The sequence below is a fragment of the Protopterus annectens genome, chromosome 3.part0 (assembly GCF_019279795.1).
Source record: "Protopterus annectens isolate FY-2018-M chromosome 3.part0, PAN1.0, whole genome shotgun sequence".
Lineage (NCBI taxonomy): Eukaryota > Metazoa > Chordata > Ceratodontiformes > Protopteridae > Protopterus > Protopterus annectens.
The window spans coordinates 121721497-121742354 of NC_056731.1; the positions used below are offsets into that span (position 1 = coordinate 121721497).

General features: G+C 40.0%; 1 protein-coding gene across 1 annotated transcript in view; it reads left to right on the plus strand.

The window, feature by feature from the left end:
• LOC122796778 (macrophage mannose receptor 1-like) overlaps window positions 1-20858 on the plus strand; it is a 2090270-nt gene that overhangs the window by 1710891 nt on the left and 358521 nt on the right. Inside the window, exon 26 of the mRNA XM_044065506.1 lies at window positions 2643-2795. Coding sequence (XP_043921441.1) covers window positions 2643-2795 — 153 coding nt within the window. The remainder of the gene's footprint in view (window positions 1-2642; window positions 2796-20858) is intronic.

The following is a 20858-nucleotide window of genomic DNA, read 5'->3' on the forward strand; positions in this document are numbered from 1 at the left end:
ATTTATTCTTTCACAAGTGTTCTTTGTGGCAGACCCAAAATTCCTTAAGAAAGTTGTTTCAGATTTTCATAGGTTAGTACTAGGCTAACTGCCCTTGTGAGTCATTGTAAGCTTAACCAATTATCGCTTGTGAGACTCAAACCCTGCACCTTGTGTTTGTAAGGCAAACACCTTAACCATTAGGTCACCCTCCCAACCCCATAATATGTTACCACCATGCATTTCACTGGCAAGTCTGGAACCCAGGACCCTGTACACTACAGTCAGAGCAGCATACCACCATGTCACATCAGAAGATTTTCCATTACACCAGCGCATTTATCTCCTGCATGCTTTCCCAAAATCAAAATCTATGGGAAAAAGAGTCCTTTGCACCCGGGACATATACTATCAGTTCAAATTTTATCTAACAACAGTGCTTGAGTTCAGGAACACAGAAAATCATTCCATATCTTTTGTTACAATGAAGAGGAAGAGCTTTGCATTAGCTCAGTTAACTACTTCCAAATAGATTAGTAGTTGTATTCTGTTTTGGCCTCAGCTGTCAAACTGTCTGTTGAAAATGCAGCTGTAAGAGGCCACACTATCTAATGTGTATATATTTCCAGTACTTGCTTCAAGAATGTATCCACTATATATATCTGTGCCACATCAGCTTAGTCATCAGTTTTATCAAGCCCTGTTACTTGAACGTAGCAGTAATCGAAGAGCTTGATATCCCTTGGAGAAACACTGTTACAGGATTCATCCTTTTGATCATTCCTTTTCTTGACTTTCCATGACTCCTAGCTCTTAGGAGGTTTTGTTGTACTGGTTGCAAATTTCCTTACAATCAACTAAGTGATGAGGATTTTTAGCATCACATGTATAAGATATGTCCACAGTATGCCATTTTGTCTGTGATGAAGCATTACTTTCCAAACACCTCCTACATTTGGATGACTACTTCATCTATTAGATGTAGTATTAAATGGAACTCAAAGGTTTTTAGGTACTCAAGGAAAAGCTTATTCTGCTCGCATTAAATTGAATCCAATAAATTAAAAATTCAACTACGTAACCAGAGCAAGTGATTATTGTCTTTTTCTTTATTTTTGTCTATTTTTTCTACATCATTTTTAACCACATAAATAACTCTACTTATTATTGTTTCTTGTTTAATGCTATAATTATAATTTTGTCGAATCAATCACTGTATTAAGTAACCATGGTAAGTCAAAATGCCTCACACAGTATTTTCTGCCATTGAATAGTAACTGCATATTGCCAGTGATGTACAAGTCTATATTCAGCAGTGACAAATGCTTATAGTTTTTGGATTTCTGCCTTGCTGATTGGCTTGCCTGATGGTTTTGGATGGGGGCAGTGAGCACAGAGGCTGAGCAGTGTCTTCTGTAACATTACATGGCATCACTGCATGCACTGGTAGTAGACATGCATGGTGCCAAATGCAGGCACTGAAGTGAATAAAATACGTGTGCCAGGGATTGCTGACATTCTCACCTGCCATCCATCTTTGGAGGACTACTTCAAAAATCAACTCTGATTAATAAATTAAGTTATTCCACTAACTGCTTCCTCCACTACACTTCTGACAGATAAAATTGTTTTTATCCTTGTTTCCTTGCCTACTGCAAAATTATATTACTTCACTGTATCTTCTGTAGACTGAGCTATTACTTTTTTATTTGTGTCTTCTTCACTGGCAAGATATAAACTATGTTTATTTTCTGAAGTAAAGTCTGACCAACTCAGCACTAGTTAGAACAAATCCACACCAGCTTCTGTGTCACAATGTTCTGTCACTTTCTTCATCCAAACTGTTTACTCAGTCTAAGAAATTATCCATTTAGTGCCTTCCCCATTAACTAGCTATTAACACATTCTGAATGTTGCTGTTATGACTAAGGATAATGTCACACTTTTGATTTACTACTTCTACAAACACATACACACTATGTTATTTTGCTAGCACTTTGTAGTGTCTGCATAGTAAATAGTATTGTATGGTATTATAAATACTGCCTGTGACATCTGTTATACTTCCTCTGACTTCGGCATGTCCACATCTCCTCCCACCATATATTAATTAGGTCTTCTGCCAATCCTGACTTTAGTTTGATCAATCTGATGTAGGTGACAGATTTTATTATCAGTCTCTGTAGCACTATGTGACTCTAGTGATACTGCAAATATAAAGTCAGCTTTATGTGTCTGCTGCAGTTATCTTATGAGGTTCTGAACATCTAACCCTTATCATGATTCTAGTTGATTTTTCTGTTTTCAGTTTATTCAGGTCTCTAATGTTGATAGAGCTCAGGATGTCCTGCTTATTAGCAAATAATGCATCCAGTTGTATTTCTTTAATTGCATTTGTGTACTTTTTTTCTAATATGGGTATGACTTAAATAACTTCAGTGGAATTTTTCTTTCCCTGTCTCTAAATAGTCATAGGTCAGATAGACCAAACCAATAAGGCAACAAATAAATTAATAAAATGATTCAGGTAACAATGGCATCAAGTTTCATTATATTTAATACTGTAAATGTTCTTTCAGAGCCTGAAAGACTATATCAAGCATTGAAGTGCTACCAATGTCCTTACTGGATGTACATTTTAAGATGTGTTTGATTGTTTACAGATATTGTGCCAACTGATCCACCAGATTATCATGGAAGATGTCCAGAACCAGTACAAGAAACAGACTGGATTCCCTTCCACAATTACTGCTACTTGTTTGAGAGTGCAAACAATAAAAACTGGAATGAAGCATTTATTGCTTGCTATAAGGAAGGTATGTAATAAAGACACCACTAATTAAACTTCAACTGCCCTAAAGTATTATTAATTTGAAAATACTTTTAAATTTAGCTAAAGGAAAATGATTACATTATTTATTCACTTTTTACCTGGTTGTAGGTACATATCAAATTAAATGTCGCTGTCAGTCATCCCTGATATGCAAGTCATGATGTTGTTGGGAACTGGTATGTTTTAACTTACTTTCCCTCAGCAGCTTTGTGAGCTCCACTTTGAACACCTTCATGAGTTGCATGCAAGCTTTGGTGCATGAGCAACCTCCTAACCAGTAGCATACCATTTGCAGCATGGATCTGGCCTATCTGTTAGTCCTACAGCCCAAGACGAGTGAGCAGGCATTTGGCCGCTCAGTCTCAGACGCACCTACAAAGTCCTTGTAGCATCTGTGCTACTAGTCAGACACAGGTCTGTCGGAGCACAGTCAGGATTTTATGCCTGTGTATCAAATAACTTTTTTAACCCATTTATTATCAAGGTAAGCCTACTGAATACCTATCCTTTTCCAGGGACAAGCTATGTATACTGTCTGGTTAATTAACTTGCTCAGAGTTATACAGTAGGCAAAAGAAAGAGAAAGAAATCAAACCCCATACCCCATACCCCAGACAGGAGGAAGCAGCCCATGAGCTAGCAAATAGTTTATATTAACAACTGAAAGCATAATGTACTACAGTGCACATTTAACTGCAGTGGAAGCTAGCTGCTACAGTAGACACATTGCAGTTAAAAAAAAATCTGTTCTTTATACGTTCCTTGACCAAAATGTGAGTTTGATTATCCCTTTTATCATAGTTTTGCATAGAAAAACAATGCTGGCAACTTACTGACGTATAGCGGATGCCCTTTGAATATTATACGTAGGTCAGAACAGTGTCTGACTGGCTGATGACCAAATACATTTATCATCATTACCATACACTCCAAAAAAAGTAGATCTTCTTATGTTACATATTTTTTTTTTTAATATGAAGTAGCAATATTCAAGCATTTCACATCTCCCTACAAGCACAGACTGCAGCACAGTGTGCTGTACCATTATTATACAGACAAAGCAACTCCTGACGCACTACTATAGGAGTAAAAATGTTGTAAGGATTCAGAGTGAATTTAAAGCTCTGATATATGTACCCTAATGCATAGCTCTGTTGAATTGTTACATGACTAACATTTCAAATAACTGAATGGTGTTGGCATTTTCTGGGAACCATCCTCTACTGCATGCTGCCATATAACTAAAGCACTTAGTTCTTGGAATAAGTTGTGATAGTGCATTCCAAGAATTACTGAGTCTTTGATGGATTTTATGCACAAGTTGGTCAACAACACTATTTTTCTTTTACCACTGTAGAAAATGTTACATATAAAATGGCTTTTGTGTTCAGGGAAACCATGAGATGGTAATAGTTTTTCCTTCAGTCTGTACAACAAATATAAGTAAATTAATATAGCACTCGTCTAACATTTTGCATATTAAAGTTTTACCTTCAGTCTGTACAACAAATATAAGTAAATTAATATAGCACCCGTCTTAACATTTTACATATTAAAGTTTTACCTTCAGTCTGTACACAAATATAAATAAATTTATATAGCGCTCATCTAACATTTTACATATTAAAAGTTTTACCTTCAGTCTGTACAACAGATATAAGTAAATTAATATAGCACCCATCTAACATTTTACATATTAAAGTTTTACCTTCAGTCTGTACAAATATAAGTAAATTAATATAGCACTTGTCTAACATTTTATATATTAAAGTTTTACCTTCAGTCTGTATAAGAAATATAAGTAAATTAATATAGCACTTGTCTAACATTTTGCATATTAACTTTGGCATGAATTTTCTTTCCTACATTGGCATACTAACCCATCTAGTGTTTACAACTGGCTGACCATAATTTCTTAGGGTTGTGTTTAATATTGTTCTGAATGCTGTTATAGTATATTTTTTATCTTCATTTGTTTGCTTTTTAGTACAGTTGTGGAGCATTCTGAAGTGTATGAGATATTGTGGTGTTTTATATTTTTGTCATTCTTTCAGCATTTTTTCTATACCCTGCATTAACATGTTAATCATTTTGGATTGCCAAATTGCATTATTTGTTTTAGTCTCCTTCTTGGAGGTGGAAGGCTATTTAGGATATTTGGGAAAGTTGTAATGAATTTATTAACAGCATCACCTAAGGGAAGGATTTTAGGATGTTCCAGTTAATAAATGAATAGTAACGGATATTTTTGTGTTAAATTTGGACAAACAGTTGTGTGTTGTTTTATAAACAAACAAACCAAAGGGTGAAAAGGTCACAGAGACAAACCACTCAGTAAAAACTACAATAAAAATCCAGCCAAGCTAGAGATTTCACTGTGTGATACCTATTGTCTTAAATGTGACCATAAAGACTTAAACTTTAAAAAGTCCTAATCATTCAGAAGCCATGTAGCTGAAACAGTTTATGTCCATAAGGGGTCATTTGTAGATATCTCATGGGCCTCTATTATAGGACGTCTAAAGTTAGTGATGTTTGTTTAAGTTCCTCCTTTGTGTAGAGAGATAATATCTGATCTTTTTCCAGAGAGAGAGAGAGAGGTGGGGTGGCATGGGATTCCTGGATTGACCTATTTATAAAGACTGAATCAGGAGAGGCTATGCTACTGGCTGCTAATTTAATACTCAGAAGGTCCTCGGCTGAAGTAGACCATGGTCTGAGTTTGTTTAGGTGTAGTTGTATATAAGATATGGGCACAGGTTTGAAGGTGGAAGTGGATGTGGTGATATTTGGCTGTTGGGCAGGGTTGGTATTAGATGTTTGGGAATCCTTGGTTAGAGATGCTATACTATCTATGCACCAAGAGTCGAATTCTATTGCAGATTCAAGTGGTGAGTTATTGGGAGTGGGATTAGGGTTGGATTTTTGGCTAAGATGTAAGATTTCTTTTTTGGCTGACTGGAATTTGTTAGGACTCTGTTTACTATTGCTTTGAATATTGTTTTAGTATATTATTTGTCTTCGTTTTTAGCTTTTTAGTACAGTTACAGAATATTCTGAAGTTTTTGACATATTGTGGTGTTTTATAATTTTGCCATTCTTTCCACACTTTTTCTGTATCCTGCATTAACACACTACTCTTTCTGGCTTGACAAATTGCATTATTTCTTTTTAGTCTCTTTCTTCTTCGAGGTACAAGTCTATTTAGGATATTTAAGAAAGTTATATTGAATTATGCATTAAACCAAACTAAATACAGGAGAAAGGGTTAAAAAAGTTTCATAGTGACTCAGTTAATGAATCCTTTCCAGCTTCTGCAGGTCTATCATTGGATCATATTAACATTTGTGTATCTTTGTTAAGATGTGAAAATAGTGGGGACAGGGATATGTTACTCTCTATCAATCTTTAAAGTCAGTAAGTCGATTATTCTCAGTAAATTATTAATTCCTGGAACCAACATATCAGCTTGAGGTAAAGAATCAGTCTCTAGTTTGAAAGTTAATGTGTGGTCTAAAAATAGTTTAGAATATAATCTTTGATCCCTAGTGTTTGAAGTTTCTGTAGAATTATCCCTTTTATCCTACGTCACTATTCTTCTACCCATATCTGGGTTAAAGATCTCAATATCTCTGTTAGTCTTCAATCCTTGTCATGCTACAATCTCATATTCACAATAAATTGCTTAAAATTCCATCTATATTACAATGGATGCCTCTGAGTATGGCATTTTCAAAATCAGCAACTGAGTTTATATACGATGTCTAGAAATTATATCTGTTCTATCTAAAATAATAAAAAATTGTCTCTTTTCATCATTGGTTAAGAAAAACTTAAAAATTCTACAAATGTATTTTACATATGCAATTCATCTGGTGACATTCTTCAGTTCTTTGAAAAATACCACTATGTTTTCTTCTGTTATAATGTTTAAAGTGCCCTTGATGCCTTCTGCTATAGGAAGGGAACAAAAAATACTTGATTAGTTCTCTTTGGTACAGTGCCAGTGTCTGTCATGGTGGGAGCATCATCAGTGGAAACGTTATTAAGGTAAAAGTGAATTGGATGTCTGGAGAGTGGAATCCTACTGTTGTCCGGATATGGAATGTGACGGTTGTCCAATTCTTTTTCTTTTCAGTGCAGCAGGGTTACTAGTGGCTTTCTCATTATTATTAAATGTAAGCAAATGATGTTCATCATTAAATTACTGCTGTAGCAAGCTGTCAAATTGGACATATCCTGCCAAAGTTGCCATTCATCCAGCAAGCATACCAAAGGTTAGGTATTGCTTCCTTGTGCAACATACGTCTGATCTTAGACCAAAGCAGGAGTACATGCTGGTACTTAGTTCATTAACACCTGTGTAGTGTGGAAGGTCACACCTCTAGCAGTCTACATATTTCTTGCATTCCAAAACATTTTCTGAAAAATAAACTTAAAAAGCATAAGATAACAAATATATTATTTTGTGAACAATAAAAGCTATTAAAACTGTGCAAATAATGTTATCAATAAGAAGTATCCATTACACTGATAACAGTGAGTGCATGTTTTCCATAAATACTGTAATATATTATAATGCATACAAACCCCAAATTACGTTTTCAAAACTTTCACAAATTGTCATATCCTGAAAGCTATACAACCTAAACATCTATTGTTAGAACATTTTGTTACCAGAATTAAACTTCCACACGATGACAAGAAACTCCTCTAAAAGAGCATGTTTATTGATATATTTTTACAGAAATATAAAAATATATGATTACTTATTAGCAGTACAAATAATGCAGGATATCTCTCAAGATGTGCCACTTAGATTGCAAATATCAAAGACAGTTTTCTTCAACAGCTAAGGTTTCACCTAATGTCATGTAGCACTTTGTAAGTCACTTGTGTTTTGAAGTATTAAGCCCATATGGAAATATTGCTTATTTTATAATTATGAGAAAATGACTTACCCCGGGATTCATGAAGCTTGCGCCAGGCGCAGGTGTAGCGTAGACGGTATAACGCCAAATATGGCCGCCGAGCAATTCAGGTACGATCCAATTCCACGTGCACTACCGGCGTACGCCAGAACTGCGCAACCCTCGGCTTAGGTATGCTAATCACCCCATGCGCAGTGCTGCACCATGCAAATGAAGGTACATAGCAATTCATGAAGTGGTGCAGGTGTAGCGTAAGCCCACGGAAATGTAAACCAAAAAACACGGTTTACATTTTTCCAAACAGAACATTGGAGCTATGAAAGCGGACCAGACTCATGTATTACAAAGTTAACATATGCTAATGGCTAAATATACAGCCAATGGCATAAGAAAAGATGCACAACACCTAAAAAACAACATTTAATGTCATGTCCACAGTAACGCAAAGTACAACTGCAGGGCATGTGTGCGCAAATGGGAACACAAAGAAAATATATACAAATGTCATAAAATCGCAATGTAATACACATCAGGATTTCACCATACTACTCAATGGTATGCATGGTACACCACAACCAAGCTGCAAGGGTTGCTAAGGGTCTGTGACAGTGTTCGGCGCGGTAACTATGAATTAGTAGTCAATGCCATGCAAATGAGGCAGGTAATACTGGATCGCAAACGTCCCGCCGGATTAAGGATGTACCATACGGCGCAGCACTACGACACCGAAGAGTGGCTCAGAGGTATACATGACATCAGCAGTGGGGTGTGCCACCATAGCTGTAAGCACATTGGAGCAATGCAAATCTGGCCTGGCCGTTGCTAAGCAAAGCCACAGGACAGGGGTGGGGAGGTAGGTACAGCATTGTTTAGATGAGAGCACATATGGTGCCCGAAAGCGCATGTGTACAGGGATGAAAACGTGCCCGAAACCCGGTAAGCGGATGCACGCGCCGTGAACCATAGCACAAACAGGAATGTCAGGGGAAGAAAAGAAGGAAATGCTGCAGTAGGGTAATGGGAGTACAACTGAGCAATTAACACCTATTAACTCACAGTGGGCAATTGACGGCAGCTGACAAGTCTGCTCGCAGAAACCTGCAAAACAGGATAGGGGGTGTCGGATTGCAAAGAAAGGAGAACTGTCATAGCAGAGCAAAGCAAACCTACAGCAGACCGGCAATAGAACACATTACACAAGATAAGCCAGGTCTAGGAAAGTACAAATGAAAGCAGGCTGCTGGATGCATGCCAGAAAATGGTAGGTGAAACATGAAGAAATGTAAAGGGAAGGGCAAGAGGTAATCCACGGCAGCCAAATGTAATTCAACACCAAAGGCACCACAATAGTAGTTCCTGTAGTAAAACACATAAGATACCCTGTAGCTACAATCATACATACACACCCTATGACATCATCGGTGTTCACAGCACAATAGTATAAAGTGTGAAAGCACCCTACACACACCTGTGTATTCCCAAAAACTGCACCATAGGTGTAAATATACGGGGAACATTTAAAATGTACATGTTGGGAGCTGCCATAGCTGTGATTCATCACCATGTGTTAGAGACTGACGGTGTTGTGGACGATGATGCTGACAACCACCGCAGGCCCCAGAGGAGGAGAAGAAGGTTCAGACCAAGGGTAACCTACCAGGGGCTACATGATCTGGAGATAGTAGAGCGTTACAGGGTGGACAGGGACATCTTACAGCAAATAGTTGAGCTGTGCCGGCCACGCCTGAGATCCAGAAACAACAGATGGGAACCCACCCCAGTGGACATGAAGGTATGTGTAAGCTTGTGAATTCTAGCCACAGGTACCTTTCAAAGGCCAACTGGAGATATAATGGGGATCTCACAGGCATCAGCATCCAGGGTACTACACCAGTTCCTGGATGCCATGTTACTACATGCCAATGAGCATATGTACTTCCCCCGAACACAGGAGAAGTTGGCCAGCAATATGCGTCACTTCCACCATGTGGCACACTACCCAGAGGTACTGGGTGCGATAGACTGCACGCACATACATATCAAGTCACCACCCGGTGAGCATGGTAGGCGCTACATAAACCGCAAGGGATTCCACTCCATCAACTGCCAGGTCATGTGCAATGCCCATGGTATTATCATGGATGTGTGTGCTGGCAGCCCTGGAAGCTACCATGACTCCCATATCTGGCATGCCTCACAGCTGTATCAGGTATTTGTCAGGGGGGACATCCCACATGGCCACCTTGTGGGGGATGCTGGCTATGCACTGGAGCCATGGATGATGACTCCCATCAGAAATGCACACACACCCATGCAAGAATGCCATAATGTGGCACACTCACAAACCAGAGTCATCATAGAGCATGTGTTCGGGATGCTGAAATCACAGTTCCATTGTTTGGATACATCTGTTGAAGCCTTGCAGTACTCTCCAGGCATGTGTGCCCACATCTTCATAGTATGTGCCATGCTACATAATATGATCCTGTGGAAACAGCTGCAGCAGGGACAAAATGGTGAAGGCCCTCATAGCCCACCACAATTGCCAAGGCCACCACAGGCACAGAGGGATTCAGACCACGAACACCCTGTGCCAGCCCCAGTAGGCAGACGGAGGCATGCCCAATATGCCTATGCCTTGGCAAAGAGGGAACGTATAGCACATACTCTGACAGTGTAGGCCCCTATGGACTGACACACCTCTCCAACTGCACACACAGTAAAATGGATGGCACACACACACGACCACCTGTAAATTGTAATGTATAGGTGGGCTACTGTGTGAATCCTACATAGGCAGCCCTCAACCATTGTACACACAACAGCTATTGAAACAAGGAATGTCAACACCTGAACAGTACATGCACCTATCAGCATATGTTGGTACTGTGTGTATAGGTTCCTAGGTACATCGGTAGGTACACGCCTGATTGTCAGAGGCCATACATCAATCGAGGCAAACAGTGTCTGCTGTCACCACAACATCGAGTAACCAACTGTCGCTCAGTGGAGCAGAGGCAATTGCGGGATCACATGTGTGTAAGCACTGTTCTCCACACACTCTGCACAGATTCCCTGGTGCATTAATGAGGGGCTCCACATAATGTAATTATGGATGTCATGTCAAGGCATGGGGTGTACCCATGACAGGTATCTGTCACCCCAGCATGTTTCACCTACGGTCGTTTGAAGGTGTAGCACATTATTGTGTGTGGCTCACTGTGATATACATACCCAATGCTGGAGCACATCCATTAAACATCACATGGACATACCATTAATTGGACTCATCCATATGTAAACTAACTGAGTTACCCATGTGATTGCAGTATGGAGTAACAGCCATAGTATAGTCCACATACAAAATGCCATAACACGTGTACAAATCCCAGATGACCAAGTGGTAAATGCAGTGTCCGTCATGCATGTTCCCGGTCCCACGTCCTGCAAGGGATGTAACGTAATCCCGAAGGCACGAATAATGCATGTCGGATGCAGGTCATCAGATCATGTGTAGCACACATTAGCGGGAATATGCGTTGCCCAGTGCTGGTAAGCATTGTTTAAATATGACTATACGGATATGTGCGAAACAGGGCTAAGCTTCTCTGAATATCACGCAGATCACGGTCAATGATGCCCAGAACAGGTGAAACCAGCATTATTCACCCCTGTACTAATAGTGCCTGCTCTAAAGGCTAAATCAACCACTGCCAGGAGTAGAACACGCAATCATGTGCACAATCACCTAACACTATGGTAGCCAAGATGTACCTATGGCAGGTGTGTAATGTGACAGGTTCAAACACAAATGTGCGGAGTCCAGGAAACAGTATACACCAACAAGTACACAATGAAAGGTGTATTCTGCCTGTCACTCTCTCTGTCAGATATATGTATATATATATATATATATATATATATATATATATATATTATATAATACAAATAAAAAGGGTGATAGAGAGATATATGTTGATATATACGGATTCACCAATATCTGCAAATATATAGATAGGTCAACGACATGCACACAACCATGGAGGTACAAATAAATAGGATACCGCCAACTATGGAATGTGTCACATACCGACACATGTAACCACGAGGCTGAAAGACCGAAAGAACACAGTACCAGAACACTAGAACCGTGAGTAATATTATCACGAAATGAAGGGACATTTAGTTACCGCTGCCGGTGTTGCGGTCTACGTAGGTACTGTGTTCAACTGTGTTTGTGATTACCGTAGTCTGTGTATGTGTGTGTTGAGGGTGCTGTGTGCGTTTCTGTGTGACTGTAATGTGTGTGTGTGTGTCTGCATCATGTGTCTGTTAGTGCCAACTCGGAGGTAGATCATTACGGTAGGTGTGGTTATAGCTAGCTGTAGGCATACGGTTACCACCTGTCCCACATTAGGAAGGACAGCCCCTCCCTGGGCAGTTGTGTCCTGACATAAAACATTAAAAAGGGCAAATGTCTGAGATTGTAGGACATTATTATGTCCCATATATTATGTAATAGTTGCATTAAATAGTTATGCCTGTATGTAAGAAACGTAAATGTTACATGCAATATGATAAGTAGCCAAAGTCCTACAACAATAAGTATGTATTCAGGATAAAAGTATGTGCTATCCTGTGTACTGACCGTGGATATGTGTAGGACTGTAAACACCGATGTGTGTCCTGCAAAAGTCCCACAATGGCCATTTGAAAAGGTGACAACCCATGCCAAAGAGGTTCAGTTACCAACACAACTGCAATGAGTGCAAATATCTGGGACAGAAATACACGGGACAGCTGTCATTTAGTAAAATTCCTTTACATATCGCTGTATTTCTGGAGGTATGGAAGTATCAACCTCACCTGCATACTATATAGAAACCAATTAACAAAGGCCCAATGTATATGCCCATAACAAAAGTCTACTACCTGATAGGTCTTTAATTAGGGAAGGAGCCCACACACATATATGGAATATGTAGAAATGCAAGCCCCACAAACCTGCATATGCTACGTACACCCACCTACATCCCCCACACATGAAACTGTAGCAATACAGACTGTAATTACAGCACAAACATCCAGTCACTCAATTACATCTGCAGAAGCGTTAACATACCTTGTGAGAGACACATTTTTAAAGGCGCCATGTGAAATCGTAGCCGTTGTATAATGGAACAGACGGCGATGTTACAGGTTTTGTTTGCAATAGTCCCTTATCAGATGGTTGGGATGACAGGTACACTCACATGTAGAACCACATACTCTAGCCGTCACACATAATCCATGGGGGACATGAATCCAAAATATCCATGTCTCTACACATAGCAGTTGCAGTTACATACAACAAAACACAATACAGGCCATCTCCCCGAAGGTAGGGCAAATGGGCAACACCCAAGTGGAGAATTCAATTATACCCCACTGTTGCCACGTAATTGGTGAATGGAGTAGCTGCACAGCTGATGTGCAAGTAATAATTCACTCAGGAACACCAATTGGCGGCAGGAAACCACATGTTACAGGTAGCGATGTATATAAGGATGACTTGCCAGACATTCAAACCGTATGCTCATACCATAGAACTGTTTAAACAGTGTAAGAGAGATAGTTACGAAAGTCCAGAATGATAACAAGTTATGTAGAACACTCGGTATGTAAGTGTATGTATAGCCTGTTTTGTATTAATTAAAAGTGTCCGCAATGCATAAAGTGGGAAAAGGTATCATGTAGTGATGTCTTGCTGAGCATAGTAACACTTGTAGAAATTGTGTGTCCTGCTGTGGGCCACAAGGTAAACATCACAGACACCACAAGGGATGCTACATGAGGGCTTTAAACAGAACAATTCCATACCACCCGCTGTCAGTGGTAGGGTATGTCCAACAAGTACGTGCCATAGCAGGGGATAGTATATGTTGATATACTGTCACAGTAGGCATGTGTATGGGCATATAACGATAATGACATGCCTAACGTGGTCCCGCTGTGCAAGTATGCTTTGCATTATGGGATAATATGTAAAATATGTGTAATGTATAGTATTTTAGGTAGATATGTCAGATATTCTGCACAGCATAACATGCATATCATGCATACCAAAGTATTATCTATTGGCATGTACAATATACAATAACAGGATACATCTGGCTTGTAGTCATGGGACACTGTAACAGCATGATAGCTAATTGAAATGGAAGAGCTACTCAATTAACCATGCACAAAGGACATGTAATAGCTTCACAGGTTCATAGTGGGGTACTATACAGTCTGGCAACTCTATGTGTAAGCCCAACTACAGTGTTTACACCAGCAGCACCTCTCTAGGGTAGTGTCCTGTCTGTGAACAGCAGAGCCATGTGTTACCTGCACCTCTGCACAGTACAGCCACTGCAGTGATCCCTGGCGTACATGTGTGTCTCCCATCCACCAAGTGAGGTATCACATGAACAGTGCTACTGAGTGTCCCTGCGTGATGTACATAGGAATCATGTTCCAAAGCATGGTGAGTGCCTGGTTTGGGAATGTAACCCTCAAGCACATCCCACTCATCATTGCGTGTGTGCACATATACATGAGCATGTTGCTCACAGTGGCTTTTGCTTATGTTGCTTATGTGGAGTATATCTATGAATATTGTTGTGGACATGGACCCTGTCTGTTCAGCAGAGGTCACCCCTGAGTATGCAGTATGCAAATGTGTACAGTCGTAATGTCCGTAGTTCTGCCGCATACATCAATCTTTGGAGCTCAATAATCCTCATGGCATGTTAATGTTGTGGTATGTAAAGCCGTAGCTGTTCTGTAAGTTACACCCTAAATGGGGTGTTGTACCCTTGAATGTATGTATACGTCAGGAGTTCAGAGGTACAATGGGTGCCTATGTTCCAGCTACAAACCCAGTACAGATAAGGGTGGCCACATAGAAGGATATCCACGCCACAGTGGCAATATGGTTATCAAAGGAGTGGGTGCTACATACGTGTGTACTACGATCACGTACAATGTGACATGTATGTAGGGGACTACCACCTATGTGATAGTCAGTGGGTGATTGGTGTAATGCAAAGGGGATGTTCATGCACCTTGTGTCATGCAGCTTGAGGCCATGATATTGATATCAGGTATCCGTCACAGTGACACCCTTATGGAGGGAGTCAGTATCAGCTGGTGGATCAGTCATGGCACTTTGTATGCAGTTGTCTGGAAAGCTAGTCAGGGAAAGTCCCTCTGTGCTAGCCTGTGCCTCAGGGAAGTATATACCGAACATGAGGGGCCCTATGACTGAGGACTGTGGTACACCAAGTGTAACTGAAATATAGTAGGTACTATGGTATGCTACCCTCATTGTGTGGGTCCTGTCCGTGAGCTACTTTGCATAACATCCTGAGACATAGGGGTCGATGTGCAGGTGGATGTGTATGTTGTCAAGACCAGAATGGAAAACGGTGTTGAAAGCCAATGAGAGGACAATGTAGGCTGTGTGGACCCCCTTACTGTCATCAACTACCCTGGTAACTGTATCAAAGGAGTCTACCGGGTGTATTAGCCATGCTCTGGCCCTAATAAGTCCAACCTGGGTTGCATCAAAGGACTGGAGCCCACCAATGTCTCTGTGAATGACTTCCATGATGATGTGCCCCATAGCCTTGCAGAACAGTCCAGTCAGGTGTATAGGACAATAGTCCCTCTCGTTCATTGTGGCGCCACCTGTGTGGAGTGTGATAACTGTTGCTGTGTGCCATTCAGGGTCCACAATGTCTGATACAAGGCTATTACTGAATCTGGTGGCCAAGTGGGGAGACATGTCGTTCCGAGGCTTGTGTAAATCACAGCCTGGGATGTTGGACGGTCACATGGAGTCAGTGTTCCAGGCCTTAGAGAGTGCAGGTTAGTACTGTGTAGTTATGACCGCAGGGACACCGCAATGTTCCTGCATGGATTGTGGCCCTGTAAGGAGTGAGAGGGTGTAATGTTAGCATTGAACCCATCCACCAGCATTTTGCCAACATCACTCAGTTCTGTAATGTTCCTGAGTAACTGTTGTATGTCAGAGCAGATGTGGGTATTGCCATTGACTACTGACATATCTCCATAATGCCTTGTGGTACACCCTGGAATATGTCGCAGTAATGTTTACGTAGCTAGGTTCAGAGTATGTGATGAGGGATCCCGTAGCCCTACTGAGGCTGACCAGTGAGCTACCCCACCCATGGGATTGTACTCCACTTTGCAACAGCCTCGACCTTTTGTTGTAAATTATGTCCATGGAACTGGACCCCCAGAGTGGCGTCCGTTATCTGGTGGGTACCATCATGGCTCTGTTTGGAATAGCATGATCCATGCAGCCGTGTAAGTGCTAATGAAGTGCACTGGGGTATGTTTCATCGTTTGTATGTGCATTGTCCATCTGCACGGGTGTCATGATGTTAACTACTGCTGTCATAAGACGTCTGTAGTAGGCGTTGTAGTACTCTTGTACTGTGTATGCCGTGAAGGGTGTGGTGCCGGGATGTGGATAACAAGGGTGATTAGCATATGTTCGGACTCCACCAACGAGGGGATAACCCCAGGTGTGGAACAGCAGTCACATGTTGGTAGTGTCCATGTCTAGGATATTGTTGGTCTTGGAGGTGGTGTGTATGGGTTGATCCAGCCAAGTGGAGGTTATGAATCCCGGACAGCGTTGGCCTAATGTGTTGGTACATGAGTGGCTATCCCAGTTCAGTGTGGGTTAGTGTCAGTCTCACATCAGTAGTACCTGTCTGAACCCTACTGTCCAGTACACCAAGAAATGAGGTCTGGTAACCGTGGGGTATGTTGTTGAATCCATAGCATGTTACAATGTGTATAGCAGTTCTGGCCACAGTTAGTTGCACGTGGAGCACCTCTGATGTATTGTGCTAAGTAACTAGCCAGGATGTGTGTACAACATAGTGGAATATGGGAACACCTCAGCCGTGGGTGTTTCGGTCCAGGTTACATGACTGAAAGGTGTGGTCTGCATATAATCTATCATTGCAGGTGTGCTCTGTGGAGCCTAGAGCAGGTCCCAGTCACTGCAGAGATATTGAAGTGGTCCATTATAAGGAATATTCAGATGTCCCAAGCTACAGGAAGGGGGAACTGAAGGGTTGTCAATGCACAAAAACAAAAGGAAAAGGGAGCTTATTGGTGGTGATTTGGATGCCGGCGACCTCGAGGAACCGAAAGGTGCAATGTTTGATCCTGAAGCTACACCAGGAATTTTTTGGAACATTAGTCCCAAAGACAGAGGAAAAACAGCAACAGATTTAATTTGCCGAACATGGGTCAGACAAATCCAGGTACTGTTTCTAAAATAAGACCCATAGAGACTGGTGAATGGTTAAAAGCTAATTTTTGTTTTAAAATGGAATCGGAGGCCCCCAGGGGTCAGTTAACACAGATACTTACATTAAAAAAGTGGACAAGATTTCTAAATTTATGTGCAAATATAAAACATTATGTATAGAAAATGCATATCTTAATGAGTGTATAAATAGGAACATTGTGTCAAAGGGTTTAAGTGTGTATAAATACCCTAATAATGTTCAAATGGGCCCAAGTTTTCACAAGGAGTTCTTGAAAGTATTCAACAGATGTGGTCTTGATGTTTTAAAGTTAATTATTAAGGAGAATTGTAAGACATTAGAAACCTTGCATAAAGAAATTGACAAATTAGATGGGTATATAAAGGAAGACCTTATTTTTGGGATAAGAGAAGAAAAAGAAAAATATTTTAAAGTAAGAAGTGAAATTGATAGCAAATGTGAAGAATTAATTAATAGGAAAATGAAAAAGTTAAGAAGGGACATTCAAGAATATGAAAACAACATTAGTTATCCTAAGCCACCATATATGAATAATAAAAAAATACATAGACAGGAAACAAACAATATTCAAGATAACGACCAGGTAATAAGTGAATGGGATGAATCTGATTATAATAGAGAATTTCCCCCTTTAGATAGGGAAAACAGGTCTTTCAATATACAACGACCATAACATGGAAATTTTCGAATGGGGAGAGAGGGAGGGGGAGATATTAGAAAGATGTACCCCTGGCCCAGTTGTAGAACACCCCCAACAAGAGATTAAGGTGGAGGGAGTTAAAAACATTTTTGGTGGTTTTGTTATTTATAATTTTAGTAATGTCCCCCTAGTGAAGGAACATTTTTTTCCTTTTAGGGAAAGGACTTAAATTCATCCCTTATGTCAAAGGAGACTTAACAAGGACATTTTTGGATATTAAATTGTTTCTGAGGAAAGTGAACCTGGAAATGTTGTTTGCTAAGGATGATATAAATAATAAAATTTATAATAATCAAGTGTTAACTAGGAAATCTACCTTTAACCCCCTATGCACCCCCAGTTAAAAAACTTGGAGGGAGTAATGGAAAAGGAAATTAGGGATGCACAAAAGAGAATTAAATATAAAATGAATCTTAATAGAGAAGAAAATAAAATTTTGAATGAATTAAAATCTAACTTTAATGTGAGAATAATGAAGCCAGATAAGGGAGGGGGGATTGTGATTATGGATCTTATACAATATGAGGGGAAAATTAATCAGATACTTAGGGATGAAAATAAATACACGTGTTTCTAGGAATGAAGTAAATTTGGCTTACAATAGAATTGATATGGAAATAGAAGACATGGTCCATGAAGGTACCATAGATAAAAAGATATATACATATTTGAAGGTTGAAAAACCCAAAAATACCTATAATATTTGGAATCCTCAAGATCCATAAAAACCTGGAAGACCCCCCACTCAGACCTATAGTTTCGGCTGATGGCTCGAAAACATTGCCTCTAGCAAAATATGTAGATACTAAAACTAAGCATATTTGGGTCAACAGGAAGGCCATATTAAGAGATTCCTGGGACCTTTTAAGGGAAATCACTCCAGACCTGTGTACTGAAAATTTATTATTTGTGACTATAGATATAGTATATCTCTTTTCTTCCATCCCTTATGTAACAGGTATGAAAATGTTTGAGGACATTGTGTTTCAAGAGAAAAGCTTAACCCACAGAGAAAAGGAAGTAAGCCCAGGACTTATGAAAATGGTCCTGAAAAATAATTTTTTTATGTTTAATGGTGAATTTTTCCAACAAATTCAGGGGGTGGCCATGGGTGCGGCCTGTGCTCCTACCTTTGCAAATTTAGTATTAGCTGAGTGGGAGGAAACACATGTCCTGAATTCCAAATTTAAGACCTGTTGGATGTTATATAGGAGATTCCTAGACAATATAGTGATTTTTTGGACAGGGGGTAGTCAAAAGTTTGGAGAATTTATGGATTATATTAGTAAGACCACAGATTTCCTTCAATTTACATATAGAACATCTTCTGATAGACTGCAATACTTGGATCTAGAAATATATAAAGTAAATAATATGCTGGAAACTAGAGTTTACAGAAAATCTACCTTCTGTAATTCTTTTCTTCATTACAATAGTGCGCATCCTGCACATAGTAAGAAAAATATAGTAAAAGGACAATTTGTTAGGGGATCCCATATGACTAGCATGTACAGTGATTTTTGGAATGAGTGTAATCTATTGGAAAAGATGTTTTTGGAAAGAGGATACCCCAAGGACTTTGTTAAAAATATTAGATCTGAGGTGGAAAATGGTAGAAATGATAAATTTAAACCAATTAAGGGGATTAAGGAATTTAATAAAAATAATGAAGATGAAAATAAAGGAATAAATGGAAATGGGGAATATCAACAGGCACTCATTTTGGAAAATAAAGCCCAAAGGAGAGATTATATGTTTGTTCAAATTGAGTAATGTTTTTAATTGGTTTCTGGTTTTAACCAATGGTATAAATGGATTAAGGATTTGAAATTGAGCATCTGATGAAGTCCATTCAATTAGGATGAAAACACATGGTGTGATACAAAGCGTTAATGTATTTACGTGTTTTTGCAGTTGAATAGTAATAAATTTGTATTTGGCCTAAGTAAGTTCATGGCTTCTCTCTGAGCTTCAGCACTCCTGTTTTTTGTGGTTTTCATGATTCGGAGAGCATCCGTTTTTCTTGGTCCATTATAAGGAGTGCCTTACCTGCGTGCATCAGAGATGAAGATGTCAAGCATGGAGTCACATGACCCCATGTTTTGCTTGCCTGTTCCTGTTCTGGTGGTGAATGTTATTGGAAACTGTGAAAGACAAGCAGTATAGGAGCAGCAAGAGCCTTACATGTTATCTGTACTCCCAGGGCTGACAGGTGCCAGTCATCTGTGCCAAAGCATCATGTTTTGTTGACCATGTCAGTCAAAGCAGACAGATACCGGATGCCTGTAGAATGACAGCAGAAGCATAGGCAACTGTTGAAGTGAAACAGTCAGTCGTTGTACAGTGGTATCAAGTCCAGATGAATGCATAATGCTCCCCAAGGCTTGGCCCATACCTTCAGGGCTACAAGACCAGTGAGCTATTGCATGTCCCTGCACATGTAGTCTGTGAAGTTGCATCTCAGGGCAGTCACACTAACATGGAGGATGACAGTCAAATTATACTTGGTGAGGTATGCCATGGGTGCATAGGTTATGTTGCAAAACCAGTTACCCGACAGCTAGATGTAAGCGACTATCGCTTTGTGTAGCCTGCTGACTGGGACATCAGTATGACCGCCTACAGAGTCACCTATGACTGGTGTGTTGTGTATGTTATAACACCATATTGGCTGTATGTGATGGGCACACATGAGTCTGTGGGCTATAAGTTGTTGTTGTTGTGTTTGGTGATGGGGGCTGCCTTTGCTGCCTACACAGAGTATGGAGAGGTACTGCACAAGTTGTACTCTTATGTGTGGCCTGTGGTGGTGGAGATCTTGTGAGACTATGTGATGAGTGGGGTGTGTTGCAAATGTTACACATCCCCACATGACTGTCAGGTTCAGTCAGGGTTGGTGACAGCATTACCCACAGCATGGCTGCATATGCGCATCTCCCACAGGTTGTATTGTCGTATGTTGTGAGGTGAGCATTGACTGTGTACATGAGACAATTGCTCTATTGCCACATGTATGCCATATTCATCATATAGACAGGCAATAACACTGGTACATGACA